General features: G+C 44.1%; 2 protein-coding genes across 2 annotated transcripts; both read left to right on the top strand.

Moving 5' to 3' along the window:
• The first annotated feature begins 4,538 nt into the window (after positions 1–4,538).
• ALDOB (aldolase, fructose-bisphosphate B) lies at positions 4,539–14,510 on the top strand. The gene is made up of 9 exons (XM_074931989.1): positions 4,539–4,585; positions 10,976–11,097; positions 11,373–11,584; positions 12,107–12,161; positions 12,311–12,471; positions 12,694–12,777; positions 13,268–13,442; positions 13,597–13,796; positions 14,011–14,510. The coding sequence occupies exons 2-9, from the start codon at positions 10,986–10,988 to the stop codon at positions 14,104–14,106; spliced, it is 1,095 nt and encodes a 364-aa protein (XP_074788090.1). The 5' UTR covers positions 4,539–4,585; positions 10,976–10,985; the 3' UTR covers positions 14,107–14,510.
• A 1,872-nt stretch (positions 14,511–16,382) lies between these two features.
• Positions 16,383–17,898, top strand: MRPL50 (mitochondrial ribosomal protein L50). Its single transcript, XM_074932351.1, has 2 exons — positions 16,383–16,514; positions 17,378–17,898. Exons 1-2 carry the CDS (start codon positions 16,429–16,431, stop codon positions 17,766–17,768), a joined length of 477 nt encoding a protein of 158 aa, XP_074788452.1. The 5' UTR covers positions 16,383–16,428; the 3' UTR covers positions 17,769–17,898.
• The last annotated feature ends 2,667 nt before the right edge of the window (positions 17,899–20,565 follow it).

The following is a 20,565-nucleotide window of genomic DNA, read 5'->3' as shown; positions in this document are numbered from 1 at the left end:
CAGACACCGCTGTGGAGCCAGAAATACAGGTGATTTATTTCAGTGGGGTTAAAGGCTAGGATCTCTGCATGGGGGTGAGGGCTGTAGGTGAATGGGAAAAACAAACCACTTGATAAATAATACCTCTGATTAGATAGGGATGAACAAGCTGGACTTTGTGACAGTTAAGCAAGACTGCAAAGTACAGAAAACAGGAAACATCCAGCACAGTGCGGAGAGGTGAGGAGGAGGCAGACTTCACTCAGCTGAAGTCTGCTCTGATTAGACTTTAACCCCATCACGCAGGCAGCACTCTCTTGGGGCACGCACACCGAGACAGGTGTTTTTCATGTGGATGCATATTAGACGCTCTTCCAACTTCCAGTGTTTTTTCCATTATATTTCAAACCCTTTTACAGGCCTGACCACACACAAAAGTGTTAAGATTAATAGTACTTAATTTACTGAAATGCAGAGGGAAGCTTTAACTTTTTCATTTTTCTTTTGGTGACCATGTAATCTCTGAAATTGCTTCATCCATTTCTTTCTTTTTCATCTTTCTTTCTCAGATGTACTACAGTTTGTCTCCACAGTTACTTATTATTTTAATTTAAAATGCTATTTAATGAGTAATTAAAGGCAAAAACTATTGAAATGATACTGCTAGAAACACACAGAAAAAACACAATCATCAACTTAAAGAAACACAAGGAATTCAAAAATTTTTACCTATTGCTTTTAAACAAGGCTTTCCACTCATTTTAACATGCTTCATGCAGCAAGTCTTCACTCAAAACTTCATTGCAGAACTGAGAGATCCTTTGACAGCAAGGTTGGCTGTAACAAGGACAGCAACTACATTAACTACTATGAAAATCCAGTATTTGTATTGTCAAACTCAAGATGGCAAACCACAAATTAAGACCTAAATAATAACCAAAGCCACCTGTAAAGATAGTTTTTAGTGATCTCTAACATTTTTAAATGTATACTTCTGTCAACTTTTGTATCGTAATTTCAGATGGAAAAGTCAACATCTACAATCTTCAAGTCATTCAAATACAAAATTCACTTACTCCATGCCCCATTTGTGAGAGGAAATGCTAGATTCTTGTGTTTTACACTCTTTTACAGATGATCACCGTTTTCTGTTCCCATGCTATAAAAGGCAAAACAATGAACATTTAAGCTCTCTTACTAGTTATGCATCATCTGCTGTGATGTTTCAAACACAGGTATGAGTGAGCTATAAAGATTTTTATATTACAAGATTATTTATATCAGCTTTCTCATTAACATATAAAAAAGCCATAATCCATGCAGAAAAACTTCAATCACTATACCTAATTAGATATGTATTTAAGCAATCAATACTCATTCATCCAAAACTATCAAAAAATAGTTAGTAATCCCTGCTCTATTAAAAGGCTTTTCACTAGAAAAGTGGATCAGCAAACACTGCAATAGCCTGTAATATTACTGTAAGCATACCAATAACTGAGAGTACTTGTTCTTTAGCTCAACTGCCCTCCCTTCCCATTCTCCCTGTCCTTATCCTCAGCCTGGGATCTTTGCACTACTTCCCTCTTTCCATGCCAGGGGCAGTGAGGGATGAGGAACCCTAGGGAGGCAGAGAAGATCTGGTGCTTCCTTGGGAACTGAACTCCCACAGAAAACCCCGCTTGTGTGGCTAGCCCTACAAACTGCAGAAGACAAACCCTAGATACCACTAAGAAGGGTGGCAACACAACAGTGGATTCTACAAAAGGGCATGTGTTTCACACCATTACTGAGCCACTTTGTCACAAAGTTGTAATCTGTACCCCTTAACATTCATCTGTATGATCTCTGCCTCTCTTTGCCTCCTGTTTTCCTGAAACCTCCAAATCTGATTCCTGACCAGCATCATTATTCATCTGAACTCACCTTCCACCAGGGCTTTGGTGTTCCTCCCACTCGATGTCCACTGAAGGTGTCCCCATCTTCCAGTATTGCAGTGCCTGTACCAAAATCATGCTGTCCATGGCCACGAATTCAATCTCTTGTCAAAAGTAATGTTTAGGTCTGGCTACCTCTAACAAGGGTGCTCATACCAGCAGACAGCCTCTTGATAGCTACAGCCCTATGACTGCATCACATTACTCTGAAAAAGGCTTAAACAAAAAAAGAAACCATTCCAAAATTAGTTGGGTCACTGGAAAGCTCAGTTGGCAATACTATGTAACTCAATGAGACAGGTTTACGACTTGGATAATACACCAGCTTTGACATAGAATAATTAGTGCAGTCAGTGATTTGATTTTTTTTTAATGGGATGGGTTAGTTGCTTTGTTAAATGCCAGTACACTGCATTCCCCTCCCCCAAACTCACTCCTCTCATTTAAGGATGCACAAAACCATTATAACCTAATTTTTAGACGTGTAAGTATCCTGAAACGATGATTATATAGCTGTGATGATGAAAGTATGTACTCTTTTCCAGTGTTGTTTTAATATGTGCTACTAATTTCTGCACAGCATGGTCAGAGTCATGCGTCTGAATGTTAATACTACTGAACCTTCCAGTGACATTATCTAACATGATTGTTCATTCCATATTCTTGCCTGAAAAGGCTTCCATTCCTAAATTAAGTGAAAAAGTTCACCATCATGTCCATTCACTTCTTTTTCTCCTCAGTCTTCTGAATCTCTGCTAGGATCTGTAATCCTAGTGCTTGAAGTGCCAGGTATTGGCTCAGAAGGACTAGAAAGGCACATACTAGCCATTACCCACATGGAAATATCTATATATACTTCTGAAAGAGTTAAGAACACAAGGTGGGCTGCAGGGGATTATCTGAAGTGGTTTCTAAATGTCAGACATATTTATTCCAAGAAGACTCCCCCCCCATTTTCTCTAATAGCCTGTCAGACCATCTCACAGATGACACTCGAAAAAGAACACTTCCAAGTACTTTCCTACCTGTGACAGCTTCTAACCATATCAGGAATGATGGGACTCAAACTCTGATTTTCTTTGTGGCCCTGAAGAAGACAACAGTATTGCACCTTCTTTGTCTCAAGAGGTTCTTAGATAATGTACTTCATTAAAAGTGGTTTTAATCCATACTAGATGCCTCGTTTGTGGTGGAGAGACTTTAATACACTATGGGGTTCATCTTTCTGCTAGGATAGGAAAAATGAAATATAAAGCAAACACTAAAGCAGGGAAGGCTTTATGTCCACGTTATGTGCCACAGCATTCTTCAGCAAAAAAGTTAAGAAACAGGACATTAAAGGAAATAAAACAACACAAGCACAAGGCGTTTAACTGTACTGTATCCTCAGCTTTTGCAGAGGTTTCTCTGCTGAGTGTCACGGAGTGCTACTGCTGTCAGCATGTAAACGGTTAAGATTTACTACAGGCACTGATCTTGGCATGCAGCTCTAGAAGAGGTAGGCTCAAGGAGGAAGTGTCGATCAGTGAGAGGAGAAATCACATGTCTCACCGTATCCATGTAAAGGCTAAAGGTGTCACTACACGCGCCAAACAAATGGAGAAACTACGTCATTCTTCAGGCAAACACTGGGTCTTTGTGGTAAAGACATGCTAATGTCCAAGGTCGCAGAGCGTGTTGTTGCTGAGGACATGATGTTTGCTTAACAGTCCCTCTGCTGTACTTACCTCCAGGAGTACTGACCTGCAGTATGGGCTGGGGAGGGGGGTGGGGAAGGGGGAAATGAAGTCTATCTACTTGGATTTAGTGAAAAACTGTAGTGATTTCATATAAACTGGAATGTACCGTTTATAAAACATTAGCATTTTTCACAGAAAAAAAATGTTAAGCGATCAACTAATTGTAATATGGGTAGGTGTTTCAATGGGATTTTGGTGGAAAATTTGATTTGCACTTGTGCACCTCAATCTGGACATATTTCTTCTGATAACTATCATTTGCACACATACACTGCACTAAAGGAAAACAGAACTTGCAGCTTCATTAACCCTGATACTGTAAGCATCACATTTTGCCTTTCCATATACTAACTGGAAAATATGTTTCTGTGCCAAATTTTCGACTGAGGAAAATAAATAGGAAGTCACTGAAATTATAGTAACTCATGTCAATTAAGGATCTGTTGCATTGGTTCTGCATTTTTTTCTACTCTTCCTTCCTGTATCATGTATTTTCCTAAGTACAAGCTTCCAAAAGATCTAACCCTAAAGGGAAAGTATGCACAGGATCGCTGTAAACAATTTCCATGGCTCTTCTTGTATATCTTTTCAGTCTGTTTTAGAAAGAGGAGGTATAATTTAAATAACTGGAAAATGCCTCAGTTTCACCACATCCTGAATGGTCTTATATATAGAGGGGAGGGGAAAGGGGAGGAAGGAACACCAGGGGTGAGACTAGGTCCCATTGGTTGGTCAGACAGCCAATGATCAATCTCAAGGAATGACATCTCCCCAACCAGCCTGGGGAGGAGGGAGAATGAAGGAGTGGAAGAAAAAAAAAAAAAAATTGTCAAGAATTTTATAAAAGTTAGTGATTAGAAGAACCCGGTCTCTTTGGCTGCAACCACCTCACCAAAAGCTTGTAGCAGCAGAGGCACTATCCACAAACAAGTAAGTATAATAATTTCATTTCTAAACTGTAGAGGTGGTATGTATATCAGCAGCTGTGACAAAATGTGCTTATCTAAAGTGGGCTTGGGGAGTTGTTTTGGTTTTGTTTTTATTTTTTTGTTCCAGGAACAGCTTGCAAGAAATAAGCACTCAGCCATTCTGCAGTGATCTTCCAATGTGACCCATTTGCTGCTAACACTGGCTTTCTAACTTAGCTTAGTCACTCAGAACTCCTGGAGTAAGTGAATCCTTAGTCTAAGGGGACTAGAGCAATAACATACCTGCATTGCTTTCTACTGCTTTGATTTGTATGTGTTTGTTTATGCTTGTGGAGTACATAAATTTGTATTTTGCAAGGAGAAGAGAGAATGACTGGAGAATGCAGCTGGTCCTGAAAAACACTAATGCTGACAGAAGTGTAATTATGTGTGTTTGTTGTGCAGCTTCTCAAGCATTAGTGCAGTAGTGCGGATAAGATTCTTCAGCAGGGGCATGTAAGATAGTCTACAATGCAGGAAACTAAAAACTGCTCTTACATTAGGCTGTATCCTTTCAAGTTGTGGACAGCTTCAGAAAACTGCTCAACAAACTCAAATCCTCACCAAGTCTGTGATCCTCCACCACCTTCTCAACTATCCCATGCGCCTGGCACCCAAAACTATTTAGCTCACCTGAAACCCTCACCACTGCTTTACCCAGCCTCCCCTGCTGGCATTATAAGACATGAATTCTTGTGCAAGTCTGACAGCGTTTTTTTACCTTCTCTGAGAAGAGGCCAGCCCTGAGAGAGAAGCAACTTCACCCTAATGACCACACTTACTTCCAAGAAACCAGCTTCTTGCTACCTCAGCCATCTCTAGCTATATATACTGAGTGCTCCAGGAGTGCTCTGCACTGGCAGAGGCCAGGTCCCTGTGTATGTAACCTCCTTTCATACTTGCTAGAGAGATAAAATGGGGGTACATTTGTTCAGGGTTTTAGTATAGCTGTGAAGCTAATGTGGGAATCAGGACAGGGAACTGCAAGTATCATATAGTCCCATCCACTTGAGATAGGACGTTGAAGCAAGGTCCCTAGACAGAGCATGAAGACAGAAAAAACTCTTGTTCCCACCCTCATAAGACAGCAAAAACCAACCAGGCAATTTACCATCATATATGCCCCAAAGGATCTATCAAGATGGTGAAACTACTACGTCAATCAAAAACATCTGCTGCAGACTTCTGTCTGAATATATATTTTTGTCTCATGCCCTTGACACTTTTTAGAATCCAGAAATGAAACATTTTCCTATACCTTCACTCCCACTGCAAAGGTGAAGGGAAAAACACCCTGTTCTTCCCTCAGACCTCCTTCATACATATAGAAGACACAGCTGCCACTTCAACTCCCTAGAGCAAGTATTCACACAGAGTCACAGGGTAATTGTAGTCCAACCTCCCGCTCAAAGCAGGATTAGACACAAGGTCAGACCAGGCCTCCAAGGATGGAGACACCACAGACTGTAAACCTGCTCCTCTGCTTGGCTGTCCCAATAGCGAAAAAAATTTTCTTCATATTCAGTCCAAATCTCTCTAGTTTCAGCTTATGCCTGTTGTCTCTTCCTCTCCTGCCACATGCCGCTGTGAAGAGCCTGGCTCTGCCTCTTTGATCATCACTCCTGTGGGTATTGGGGGTTGCTGAGAGGTGCCCCAAAAACCACTTCTGCTTGAGGCTGAACTAGACCCAGCTTTGCAGCCTTACCCTCGCAAAGAGCTTCAGCCCTTGACCTTCACAGTGGCATCTGCTGAACTCACTCCAGTTTGTCCATGTCTTTCCTGTACTGTGGGGGCCCAACACTGGATGCAGTACCCCAATGTGATCTAAACAGTGCTGAGCAGAGGGGGATAGTCCCTGTCCTCCCCTTGCTCTCTGGGCCAGACCTCTGCTCACACAGGATGCTGCTAGCTCTCGTGGCTGGCCTCTGTTCAGCTCGCTGCCTGTACAGGGTCCTGGGCTTTCCCCAAAGAGCTCTTCCCCCATCCCACTAGACCTGGTGGGATCACTGCCAGGGCTTTGCCCCCCAGGCAGTGTCTGGGCATTTGTCCTGGCTGAACTTCATGGTGCTTCTGTTGGCCTCTTCCCGCCCTCTGTCCAGGCTCCTCTGGATGGCTGCCCAGCAATCAAGCGTATCAACTAGTCCTGCCAGCTTGGTGTCATCTGCAGGCTAGATAAGAATGTGCTCTGTCAGCAGGATGGGGCCAGGCTTGCCCAGCCTTCAGACCTATCAGTTTGCCCAGTGTCCAAGTAACCAGACTTATACTTAGAAATAGCTTTTTAAGGGAGCTCCATAGAGAAGTGAGGGCAATAAGTAGATTTATCCACTATAAAGAGAATATAAGGTGTATAACTCATTATGTGTCTGTCTCTGCTAAAGACAAGGGTAAACACGGAGTAAATCCAGTCAGATGCAACACTGTGCCTGCATGTGATGGGCTAAATTTTTGAATATTTTTCATTCTCCTCATCAACTGTATTTATCTATTTATATATGCAACCTTTGCTTCTTCAAACCCTGCTTTTTGGAAGCAGAATCTCTTGTGTGCACAGTGCAACAACATGCATATGTGGTTTGTATTGCTAACTGTCAGAGATGATGTTGAAGGGCTGTGTTTACTAGCAATTGAACAGGAAAAGCTACATGCATGGGATACAAACCATATTTTGAGAGTTTGATCCTGCACTTTTGGAACCAATTTTATAAACAAAGGTAATGAAGAGACCCAAGAGAAAATTTTACAGATTCTAATCCAATCTTTTCATGTCTGCAAACCAGGAATCAGGTGAGATTTTCTGTAAGATTAGAAGATGCCAGTTACTTGAGGTGGTTGGAAAGAAAAGACGCCAATGAAGTATTAATGTTTCTAAGATGATCTGAAGTGGAATGTAACTGTTCCTTCTGCTGTTCGTCTTGGCTCTGCCCTTTGGTTATCACTATTAACAGGATGCAGTGCTTGTGCTGATATACATGAAGATATTTCCCGTGCAGACCACAATTATGGTAGCTGAGAAAAACCTGAGACTTCAACAGTACAATATTTACTTTGACAACTGTGCTGTCCCCTTTCCTCCCACCCCCACCTCCTGCTGGTCACAGGCCGGGGGCTGAACAAAGAACTCTGCTTGCTTAAGGAACTGCTGAAGCCTGACAAACACTTAAGGTAGCCATACAGCTGGAGGTTTTATGCATTCTGTGCAGTTTTATTCTTTTGGGTTTTTTCTTCCACTTTTTACACTTTTAAAAAATGTTATGTAAGCATTACCACAAAGAGAGTACACTGTATTCATACAATGTCAAATCAATGTGAAATCACTTGAGCTTGTAACACTATAATACTAGCCCACAGCTTAAACCGGGTAAATAAAAATAAAATTTCTTGAAAAACTTTAGTGGTGGGACAACTCATAGATACTGTTGCTGAGAACACAGTTCTTTCGAGCTTTTTCCTGCCTGGAAAAGTTGTCAAATTAAACAAATAAAGCAGAATAATATGGCAAAAAAGCTTCGCTCTTGGGAGAATGAAATGCTCTGCCTGGCTCTGGCTGCCTGGGCACAACCGTTTTACCTCAGGACCTGTAAGGTGACATATCCAGCTCTTTAAGGGGGGTACATTAATATTTCTGTGGATGTGCTGGGAGCTTACTCTTTATAGGGCAGATGTATGAAGTGTTACTGAAGTGCACTCCCCTTTAAATGCTCAGAGCAGTACCTTACAGCAGAGACACCCTTTCTGAATTCAGCAAGGAAGATCCTCAGAGATTATGCTCGTCATGAAAGAATCACAGAAAAATAAAGCCCTAAATCAAGGGTACTTGAATGTCCTGGATCTTAGATCTATCACCAGCTTTATAACTGCTCTTTTGCATTCATGTCTTCACCATTTCAGATAGGAACACTGTGCATTTTACTCGTCCTTGTAGCTCAGCAGAGTAGCTGAGAACCACTCACCATGGCCTTACAGATCATTTGGGGGAGCCTTCTGGCAAATCTCCACCTACTCCTTCACACTCAATGAGGTACTTGCATGGAAACTGAAACTAATCTCTTGTCTTCTAATTCATCACTGTGGAACTACACTGAATTGTTTCAGTCTCTCAGAGTATTCACTTGGAGCAGCATTATCCACTGAAAATTTGTATTTCTGTACTTTGGCAATTTGTTTTGCAGGCTGGTTTTGAGTGATAACTGTCTCTTTGTTATCTTTATGGTAACACTGGAAACAAGTAAGATACAACAGACATTAGTCTCATTGCTTATTGCATTGCTGTAGAGAAAATATACCCATAAGAACATAACTAGAGTGATTGATAATCTTGTAATTCAGCTAGCTGGATTAAAGATTATCTGGGTACGTCTACTCGTGCTGTAGCATACCTCTGAACTGCAACTCTGAAATCCTTTTACTGATTTAGCAGTTCATTGGCTTTGACCTTGGACAAGATTATATTCCTGCCAGATCACAATTTTCCAGTCTTTTCCACGGAGACTGTGAACTACTGGAGTGGTTGCTCATCATTTTGCATAGCAATTTATTTAACAGTGCTATGGTTTTGACTGAAGTTCTTACAACACATACTATTATTACAGTAATCATAGTAACAAGCCAGTTTCCTACTTCTAAGAAACGTAACAGACACAGAAAGCAGGTGAGGGATGAGGAGGTTTACAGGTGAACTGAATTAGTTACACAGCATAAACAACAGCTCTTCAAGTTCTTTTAGGTAGGCTGCACAGGATGAGAGCTGTGAGTGATGGAGTTTTGGTCACCACAGTAGAAGGATGCTTCCCAGAGCTCTAGCCACAGTCTGGCATACAGAGCAGAGTTCAGTAAAGCCTGCTTCTGCACAGCAAGGCATTTCAGTGCTTGGAAAAGGAGGGAACCCTCCCTCATCTGATGCGGTCTTCATTACACGCTCCTTCAAATTCCCTCTATACCTCGAATGACTCACCATTGAAAAGTTGCACAGGATGAATTCTACTCTCAAACAACTCACAGAAGGGTAAAGCAGACATCTGGACACTGCATCTGACTGGTCTGTACTAGTAGACAACGGCATTTGAATCTTGCACAATAACATCACCCATACCAAAGTATCAACTATAAATCAGAGATGCGGATTTACAGCTTTCACAGTACAGTGATGGCATGTTGCTAGAAAAAATTTGGCACCTTTTGGCATGGTGCACAGAGCCCTTGTTACTCTGTCATGAGTAGCAGCTAGATCCCTGACCATTTCTCCCCGTTAGGCCCTTCAGCAGGGAGGATAAGACAAGTATTTTGTGGTAAAGTATCTGCATGCTGGGAAAAAGAATGGAAGAGCTGGCTGCATACATGCTTATATGGAAAGAAAGATCTGCTGGCAATCTCTGGCATATGGTAAAATGGGAAATGGCATGTTCTCACTCCTCTCTAAGGCTGAGTTTGTCAATCAAAAATGCAGACATTGGTCAGGGGCCTGCACCTCTGGAGGAAAATTGATACTGGAGATCTTTTGTGTTTCTTTAATGATTCATCTCATGGATTTGCCACCCACTGTTTTAGCTATAGTATATGATAAACAGAGGGAAGAGAGTCTTCCTTTGTCTCAGGCTCATGGGCTTACACACATAGGGAAGTAACTTGCGAAGTAACTTGGACTGTTCAGATGATCTGAGAAACTGTAATATAATGCCATATAATCAAAACTTGAATAAGATCAAGTGTTTTGTCATAACAAGGCAGAACCTGGATTTCAGGTGCTAGATATCTGCAGCTGGTAAGCCTCTGCCACAGCTGAGAAGATAGAAATGGGTGGTGAATCACCCTAACCCCCCAGGTCTTACATCGAGTACTCCAGTTGTGAGAACAGCCATGGGGAGGAGAGAATTAGGAAGCAAGGCAGGAGGGTGGGAATGGAAAGTCAGCTAGACAAAGTAGCAAATAACTGCTAAGGCAGGCCAGGGAATGGCAGAAGGGCATTGTTAGGAAATGTGTATAGCACTGGCATTCTTCTGATTGGGACCAAAAAGTCTGCAGAGTCCACAGTTAACATACTGGTTAGTTTGGTGCATGTTTTTATGACAGACTGACCTTCTGGGCAAATCTGTGTCTTTCCCATGCAAATGCCGAGTCTTTCCCACTTTGGTGCTGGAAAGATGCATTAGGATATGTTTCCTGCATTTCTTTATTTTGGTTTTGCCAGGTGCACCAAGCCAAGAAGAACTCGAATGGATTTCTGGGCATGTGCTTGTGGTAACAGGGACCAGACAAGCACCAAGAGCCCTCCAATAGAAATACCTGAGTGATGTCTCTGATTCACAGTTTGTGTATACAGTCTTCCCCAGCTTGTAATAGTAATTCTCTTCCACAGAGAAGTCAACATGACCCACCAATTCCCAGCGCTGTCTCCCGAGCAGAAGAAAGCTCTTTCAGACATTGCTCAGCGGATTGTGGCTTCAGGAAAGGGGATCTTAGCTGCAGATGAATCAGTAGGTGAGTTTTAGATATCAATCAGTTAGCGGTACCCAAGACTTTTAAGTTTGCTTCATCTTTGAAATCAGTGGAATAAATTAAAAATACTTAAAAAAACGTTGACTGAGCAAGAACACCTCTGCCAGGCTGGACTTCGTCTACAGCAACAAAAGCTGACAAACTGTGAACTGAGAAGAGAAGGTCTGAGCTGAAGCCCCAGTTCATTACTACATACTGGGACCAGGAAGCCAGCCAAGCCTAACACCTCTCTGTCTCACCCGTGTCCACCTCATTAGGTACCATGGGGAACAGGCTGCAGAGGATCAATGTGGAGAACACAGAGGAGAATCGCCGGGCTTTCCGAGAGATCCTCTTCTCTTCAGATGCTTCCATCAACCAGAGCATTGGGGGAGTGATCCTCTTCCATGAGACTCTCTATCAGAAAGACAGCAGTGGAAAGCCATTTCCAGCTCTCATCAAAGAAAAAGGCATTGTGGTGGGAATAAAGGTGAGTATTTGTACATCTCTGGCTGGCAGTTTAATCCAAACCCCATCTCCAGTGAAAATTATATATGGGGTAGCACTGTCTCCTGCCAGACACTTCTTTTTGTCTTTTGTGCTTGGTTTTAAAACCACTGGAGGATCTTTGAGACCATTCTCTGCATTGCTTTTGTACAACTAACTAACCTACATTTGATGCAGGAACTTTTCATCCACCAAATCCCATCTGCTCACCATTGACTGCAATTAAATCCATCCATGCAGTAGCCTAAATTCAGTCCTTTCCACATCTGACAGAGCTCTTGAGCCACTCCCTGCAGCCATCTACACACTGCCCCTTTCTCTTACCCAATTCACTCCTTTTCTTCCCCTTTGCTCCAACATTTCCCTTCTTTGCACCTTTACTGTGTTCAGCCCCATACTTTACTCAGAGTCAGCCTGCAAAGACAGGCTAACCATGGGTAACAAAATAAGGATGCGACTGATCGCCATCTCTTTGTAACCCTTCCTGTTTTCCTGGTCTCCACAGCTGGATAAAGGCACAGCACCCCTAGCAGGAACAAATGGAGAAACCACCATCCAAGGTAAGGAGAGCTCTAAGGAGCCCAAGCTATGCCTGGTGCAGCAAAAGCCATGGGGTGACTCACCCAAGTTGCAGCCTTGGCTGGTGTCATGGTACTTTTAAGAGCTACATTGTGAAGAACTGCTCTCAGTGCTCTTCTTTCATCTGCAGGGCTGGATGGACTGGCTGAGCGCTGTGCCCAGTACAAGAAGGATGGTGCTGACTTTGGCAAGTGGCGCGCAGTGCTGAAGATCACCAGCACAACACCCTCTCAACTTGCCATCCAAGAGAATGCCAACACATTGGCACGCTATGCCAGCATTTGTCAGCAGGTATCTATCCTCCAGCAACCTTTCCTGAGATGTTGTTGCCCCTTCTCACTGTCCCTTGGGATAACATGCTAGGTATCTTGAAGGGCAGATCTCTGAGACGGTTGTGGGAAAGATGAGGAAGAGGGCAGTGCAGCAAGAAGGAATACCACCAAAGTCAGCATAGACAACAAGGACAGTTTTTTTTCCACATCCCCAAAGAACTTTCTGTTTTTCCTTTCTTAGCATGGCTTGGTGCCTATTGTGGAGCCAGAGATCTTGCCTGATGGAGACCATGATCTCCAGCGCTGTCAGTATGTCACAGAAAAGGTAAGAGATTCCTGCCCCCCTCCTCCCCTTCACAAATCAGTAGCTAATCTTACAAAAAGTGCATTCACATATCTCAAAGAGTTTTGACCAAAAAGGTACTTCATAACTGTATCACTAAAATGAGTGCTTTGGGAATGATTAAAGAGTGGCTCGTGGTCAAGTAATGAGTTAACAGCAAATGAGAATCCATGCTTTTAGATTTCCACTCAAACTGACAATATAAGCATTCTTGATCTCAAAAAGATGCATTGGGAGCAAAAACACTCACCCCTCTTTTAGTAGTTCAGTTTGCAGAGACAAATCCCATAAATATTGAGAGTGGTATCCTGGTCATCTCAAAAGTAGTGATGTCTCTGGGGCTGCAATAAATTTCAAGAGAAGGCAAAGTTCAATTTGATCTTCTCACACTCCTAAGGAATAAGCCGTCTTTCCACAGCAGGTTGAGGTGAAGATTTGAGCAGAGGTCTATATTCAACCCTCATGTTTTCAGGTTCTGGCTGCTGTCTACAAGGCCTTGAATGATCATCATGTGTACCTGGAAGGAACACTGCTGAAACCCAACATGGTGACGGCTGGGCATTCCTGCCCCAAGAAGTACACCCCTCAGGATGTAGCCGTAGCAACTGTCACTACTCTTCTCCGCACCGTTCCTGCTGCTGTTCCCGGTGATTCCCAACTCATTCCTATGTATTTATTCACACTGTCACTATGATGGCTTTGGTCCTACATCTGACAGGCTTGCTCCTCTGGCACGTAGAGGTCAGGGACTGCGGAGGCTGGAGCACTCTGTTTCTAAGCCTCCAAACCTCTTTCTTGCAGGAATCTGCTTCCTGTCTGGAGGTCAGAGTGAAGAGGAGGCTTCTGTCAACCTGAATGCCATGAATCAGTCCCCTCTGCCTAAGCCTTGGAAACTGACCTTTTCATATGGGAGAGCCCTGCAAGCCTCAGCCCTAGCAGCATGGGTGGGCAAAAGCGAGAACAAGAAGGCTGCACAGGAGGCTTTCCGCAAGCGGGCACAGGTACAAGGCTTTCTCCCAGTGCAGAGAATTTCTGCTCACCACAAAGGAAGGTGACAACACACCTCCTCTTGTCCCCACCCACCCTGGTGCTTCAGGCTGACCAGGGATGTTATCCTCTTAGTTTTGCCTCGTTTGGGTACTCCTGCTGTCTTTCCACATGTATCTTTCTTACTCCAAGCTAACTGGTTTCCCCTCCTTTTTCTTTCTTTTTCAGATCAACAGTTTGGCTTGCAGGGGACAGTATGTCATGTCTGGAAAGACTGACACAGCTGCTATGCAGTCACTTTTCACTGCCAGCTACACCTACTGAAAGCACAGGAACCTTCCTTGTCCTGTCTCATTACACAAGGTGGAAGATGTTCGGAAATGAAAGAAAACCATAGAAATCTAATTTCCCTTACCCTAAACAAAACTGGAGATAAAATGGATTAGCTTCCTCTCCATCCTTCACTCCCACAATTTACTGAGGGGATATTCTTGTTTCATCTGCCCGTTTCAAAGAAGGGGATTTCTTTCCATATGACAGACAACAGCTGCCAATGAATCATGAACCTGTTCTCCCTCTGGTTTAAACCTAGCACCCAGATTAGTAGGCAGATTAAGTAGTTCCCTATCAATTCAAATAAATACCCTTGCCCATTACCACATTTTGCAGCCAAAATCTGAATTACAAAACCTGACTCTGTCTTCAATCATGGGAATAAAACAGTAATTGAAAACTAATCTTTATCTCACAAATTTTTTTCTGTATAAACTTCACAGTCTCTTTCACACATCTGTGGTTTTCAGTAGCCTATCCAAAGATTAAGTCACAAAGCATTACTGCTGGTGAGCTCGGGAAACCCTGAGGAGATCAAAGGGAAACAATCCAATAGTGATACAGCTGGAGAGGTTAATCCTACTGATGGAAGTCTGACAGACACTGAGGAAAACTTCAGAGATGTATATGGCAAGCAGTGCACAGGACTCAAGCCACATATAAATAACACACCTTCAGAAACTTGTCCTCTCTCTGGAGAATGGTTGGTGTAATGAGGCTGCTATACACTGAGTTAGGGTTGCACGGGTTGAGTTAGTGCTGGGCAAAGACTATTGTTCCAAAGTGCTTTTACAGTGGCATTTTCCACAATAACTAACATAAAACATGCAAGGAGGCATCCTGGCCTACCCTGCTGTCATAGCTTGAATAATTAGGTTGATGTTGAAGGCCCACAGTTTGACCTTTGGTATGTTGCTATGTACCTGTTAGAGATGTAAGCTTAGTTAGCTGAAGCACAGTGAGACAGCTGTTATGGAAAAAAAAAAAAAAAAAGAAAAAAGGCATAAATGGCAGAAATAGCAAACCTAAGTAAACAAGAATATATAAGAGTATTAGCCTGGCAACATACTACACCAACCAACTAGCAACACCTTGGATCAGCCCGCCAACCAGCAAAGACCACACGACCCAGATGGCCCACCTCTACCTTAGGGGCCACCCAAGACCAAGCCTGTAGAGCTGTAGCCATCCTGCTCTGCAGGCTGCTCCTCCAGCCAATGGCACACCCTGCTCCTGCCAGCAAGGAGAGGGAAAACAGGCAAAATCACTGATCTGTAACATCCTTCTGTGCTTTGCATTACTAACTAGTCTTCCACAGAAGTAATAAACCAAATTCCTTCACAGGGATCCAATCACTGCATAATTAATACAGGCTTTTAGTCTGTACTGAACATGAATGAAGAGCAGGAGACTTGCTAACACTAGAGGCCCATACCAGTATCAGGAACACCACCTCTTTTCTGGGTCAGTTGTGGTCCTGTAAGTCTCTGAGCACCTGAGTTCAAATAAACCCCTGCTCCTGATGAGAAGCATCCCACCGATCTTTTGATCTATGTATATTGCTTAAGAGTGGAAAAAACATTTCTCCAAACTGTCAAAAGAAACCTCTCTACTTCATTAAATTAAAACTGTAGCTTTACTAAATAATTCCTGCTCCTTTCCTGGACAGCTATCACACATGCCGTGCCTGATGCAGCTGGCAGCTGTGCCCAGACTCCTCATGTCTCCCTTTGACAGAGACATTTGTGACCACAGCAAACGGACGTCTGCTGAACGTACTGCCATGAATCAAAGCAAGGCTGTATACAGACAAAGTGTTATTTGTTTGTAAAAATGTACAATCCTTCTAAAAAATAGGAAGAGTGATGTTTTCATATGATTGCATATCTGGATCAGAAATGTGGCCTACAGAACAAACTTCCTCTGAAAACGGGCTGGCTTACAGAACCAGCAACGGGATGAAAACCTCCAGAGACAGCTGCCAAGAGTCTGTGACTGGCAAAACCACACAGCGACTCTCAAGTCGCAGAAGGTGACGACGTATGTCTCCACCTTACGCTCTTTTAATCCCACAGCCCCGCTCCCAAACCTCCTTCCCACGCCTGCTGGCACGGCCCCTGCCGAACCCGCCCCGCGGGGGCCTGCTGAGGCGGCGGCCGCCCGCCCCACACTGAGGGGTCCGCGGCGGCCATTAACGGGCGGGCGCCCCCGGTGCCGCGCGGCAGGCCCGCGGCTCCCGTGAGGCAGCGCGGGGCGGGCCGGAAGGACGTCACCGCGCGCGGGCTGCCGGGAAGCGCCTGGGCGGCCCCCGGCATGGCGGTCGTTGCGGCGCGGCGGGCGGCGGGCGGGCGGCTGGGCCTGGTCGCTGCGGCGCGCAGGGCCTTTTGGGGCGGCCTGAGGTAACGCGGGGTGCTTTGGGGGGTGGGGGGAGCGGCTCCCGGGGGCGGGCGCCGGCGGCTCTGTGTCTCTCTCCCCGCTGCCTCCCCGGGCTGGGCCTGCGACCGGGGTCATTCAGACCCGCCGCCGTGAGGGCTCGGTGTTCGTGCCCCGGCGTGAGGCGAGCGCCCGCATCGCGTCCCTGCCGAGGAGGGTGCCCCGGCAGCGGGCGGGTGTGACCGTGCGGAGTTAGGTTTTTTTAATGCTGTTGCCTGTTGTGGTAAATGGTAAACGATCTTTCTCGGTATGGAAAAAAAAGGTGTTTCAGGGCAGTATTACAGTGGCAATGAACAGCCATCGTTTCTATATAACTTCTTAAGGGAACCATGCTTGTTGATTGTGGCATACCAGCAAGTCAGTTTGAGGTAGTCTTCAATTTTCTAGTTAAAACTAGTCTGGTGGGGTGTTTTTGGGGTTTTTTTTGTTTGTTTTTTTTTTTTTTTTAATGTGGGCACTATTTTTTTCCATAGTAGTGGTTATTTTTTGTTAGTCTTTTTCACAGCAAATTCGAAACTCGAGCTGTAACTGGGAAAAACAAGTCATAAATCTGGTTAAAATTCTGTTTTCACTCAGACCAATGAAATAATCTGGGCAGGTGATTGCTGTATAGAGAGCCTATGTAGTGAGCAGCATTTGGGGCAAACCCAAACATTTAGCATGTGTGCTTTTGTTTGTGCATGCATAACAAACCTGCTCTGTCCACAGGATGCATAAACTGTCTGCAGGCTAGGTTGAGTCTGATATTAAAAGGCTATGTATAGAAACGTGCTCTGACTCAGTCTTAAGTAGCCCAGAGACTGAAAATACTTCTGTCTGGTGTCAACAGGAAGAAGGGAAAAGAAGTGGAAGCAGAGAAAATAATTCATGAAGAGAAAAGTGAACCCAGCCTGATCTGTCCCCCACCACGCAGCAGAAGCTATCTTCCTCCAGCAGATATACAGAGCTGCCTTGAGTCTCACATCAGGGAGATTTTTGGATCTTCACTGCCCGATAATTGGCAGCAGACACCCCTCAAAGAAAATAGGTTAAAGTATCGCCTCCTTGCTCAGCTGGCAGCAGAACTTGGTCATGCTATCCCCAATTCACAGCTCCACCTGATGTGCAGTGCTGGGGATGTCTTGAATTTCTACAGCACTCCTGTGAAGGATGTGTCCAAGTTTGATGAACTGTGTGCTGCAGAGCTACCCCCAAACATGAAGATTACCTGGGAGCAGTGAGTCACACCACAAAGCATCCCTTTGCTTTGCTTGTGTTCCTGAGGCAGGACTGCAGAGCAGAAGCAGAGCCCTTTCATTGTGGTAGCAACCGAATATAGGAATATCACTAATAAAAGTTCTCTTAGTTGTTCTTGGGTTTCATTGTTTCTGTTTTTTATATAGAATCACAGAAAAAAAAAGTCCTCCTTGTGAAACAGTGACACCATGTAGTCAGTGGTGGCACTCATGTATGCTTTCTGGCCTTTACTGTGCTGCCCAACAGTTACAGGGTCCAGTGGGTATAAATGAGGGGACCAACTCCACAGTTTCTTCCCTGCATCTCTTCTTGTCTTTCCTTCTGGACTCTAATGGGCTTTAGTGAGTGAAGTTTGGCTATGTCAAGCGCCATGTTCAAGTTGACCACCAAGGCTAGCAAGCCAGCAAACTCTTAGGGAAGGAGGGGGGTGGTAAGCCAACATTTTTTTTTTTTCCTTTCCCTTTTTCCCTTGGGATTGAAAAGAAGACCCTGTTGGCAATAGCACTTTTGAAAGCCATCATAGGTGCCATCCTAAAATAAAAATGCATGTTATACTCAAAATTGCTGCATGAAGATGGTGCCAAGAGGAATTCTGAAATCTCTTAACTGTAATGGTGAACTCTCCAACAGCCCTATAAAAACAGCTGCCATCAAGGTAGCTTGTAGAATTCTTCCATTTCTCTCAAGAGGACTCAATTTTTATATTTATACATTCTGTTGCTCCTAATAGCTATTAGCTAGTTTTTCTTACAGGTTAGCTATTAGGATTTTTGTAGCTATGGTAAAACATGGCTGTATGTTAGTTTTTCTGGCCATGTAATGCTGTAGGTTTGCTTTTAATCAGAGGAGGCAAGCAGTGAAGTCAGGAGGGCAAGAAAATAAATGCAACAGTCCGAGAAATGTGTGGTACTTCGTGAATGTTTTCTACAAAACAGTTTGTTTACAACACGTTGTGTATGTGTGATATTTCTGGGAATGATCCAGAAGTACCCTGGTTATACCACTTGTTCTCCTGAATCCTAGCTCCCCTGGCTTCTTTTAACGTACATATATCTGAAGTATACTTAGGAACTGCTGCGTTTCTGTGTTACAGTGCTCAGTTTCTTTATTCAGGAAACTTCTCAAGTGCTGCTTCCAGCACTTGAAGCTTTGAAGAAATTTAAGAAACCTGTTCTTTTCTCCTTTTGACTCCTAGGGAATTAAGAGAATAGCTTAAGTGTACTACTACATGTTCCATTGTGAGGTGAACATGAGGGAACTGGGGACATTTTCACTGTGGAAGGCTGGCTGTTCACAAATCCCCTTGCCTGCTTTAGATGCTGTTTGGGAGCAATGAATTGGAAGTATTTTTTAATGAAATTATGTCTTCTTTCCATCAAAGGAGACATACTTACACCCATTTGTTTCCTCTTAGTACTCATTATCTAAAAAAACACTTTCAGTGGTAGTTGCACTTTCTGCTTATCCCCCCCATTCTGTGGCTCTCCCAGTATGTAATTTTGTAGCTCATGTAATTCAATCAGAAGAGTGAAAAAAAGGACTGAAAAATAGAAGATAGACTAGAAAGGAGCATGACAGCTGCCTTGTCCTGTGTTTGGCTGTGTCTGAGTTGAGTCGAACTGCCATTTCCCTAATCTCAGACACTTAGTCCCTCTGAGGTGCAAACCTCACGCTTCTGTCAGCACACCTGTGCAAGAAGCTGCAGGGACTAAAGTATAAGGCAAGATCAGACATAGGCGTTTGAGATGCAAAACTTTTAGCTGCTTGTAAGAAGCTGAAAAAGCAGACGTCTGAGATGAGATCAAAGTCTTGGAGAGAACACCTGTGCCATGGAAGGGCTACGACTTCTAGGTGCTAAACCAGGGCTTTTTGATCCTTGGGCATTTGAAAGTACCTCATTTCTTTTGAATTCAATTATAAATAAATTAAAAGCCCCACCTGAGACGGGGAGTCTAAACAATCTTAGACTGATGGTGCAAGGTCTGCGCAAAAACGAGGGGAAGCGTATGGGACTGTTCGAACAAGACATACCAGGTGCTGATAATGTTGCTAGGCGACTATCTCCTAGCCCAAAGAGAAGTTTCTTATGGTCCTTGAAGTTGTATGTTCCAGCAACAAATCATCCTAGATTCTAGCACAAACTGGCCTGGCGGTTTGGCCAGGGCCCAGGGAAACAACTGAGGCTGAGCAGAACGACGAGGTGAAAAGTTCATCAGCGAGAAAGAAGAGGTACTTCATCTTTACGACCCCTCCCCAGGAAGTTGTGACCCCAGCCTGGAGCTTGAAGAGCTCATCGTGCAGGCGCAAGAGGAGGAGACCTGATTACCATGAGGAGCGAGGGGAGGCGGGGGTAGACTGTGTATATGTACAGGTGTTCTATGAACATGCACTATTCTGTAACATATAAGCTGGATGGGAGCTGCAAACGATGCGCATGCTTGTGGTGGAGCGATCCCCCATGCGCCCAGCGCTGAATAAACATACCCACTTTATAACTCCAAAAGTTATAGAGTGATTTCTCCGCAAAACATCTTGGCACCCCAGATGGGACCATCTCTGCTCGGCTGCCGGGACACTGCTGGAGGGTGGACGTCCTAGGTGCACCCCGAGCTCTTCTCGGAGGAACTCCGCTCCCAGCTGTCCACTGCGGGAGCAGACAAGGACCATCTGATTCGCGGACAGAGGTATGTTTAAGGGTAACGGGCTGCTGGTAAGATGCGCAGAGACGTCTGGCGCACGGCTCAGTCCCGAGGAGGGGGTATACCCATTTGGTTTTGGCTT

Source organism: Athene noctua, chromosome Z (genome assembly GCF_965140245.1).
Source record: "Athene noctua chromosome Z, bAthNoc1.hap1.1, whole genome shotgun sequence".
NCBI lineage: Eukaryota > Metazoa > Chordata > Aves > Strigiformes > Strigidae > Athene > Athene noctua.
The sequence above is the reverse complement of the archived record's forward strand: the minus strand, read 5'-3'. Positions and strand labels throughout refer to the sequence as shown.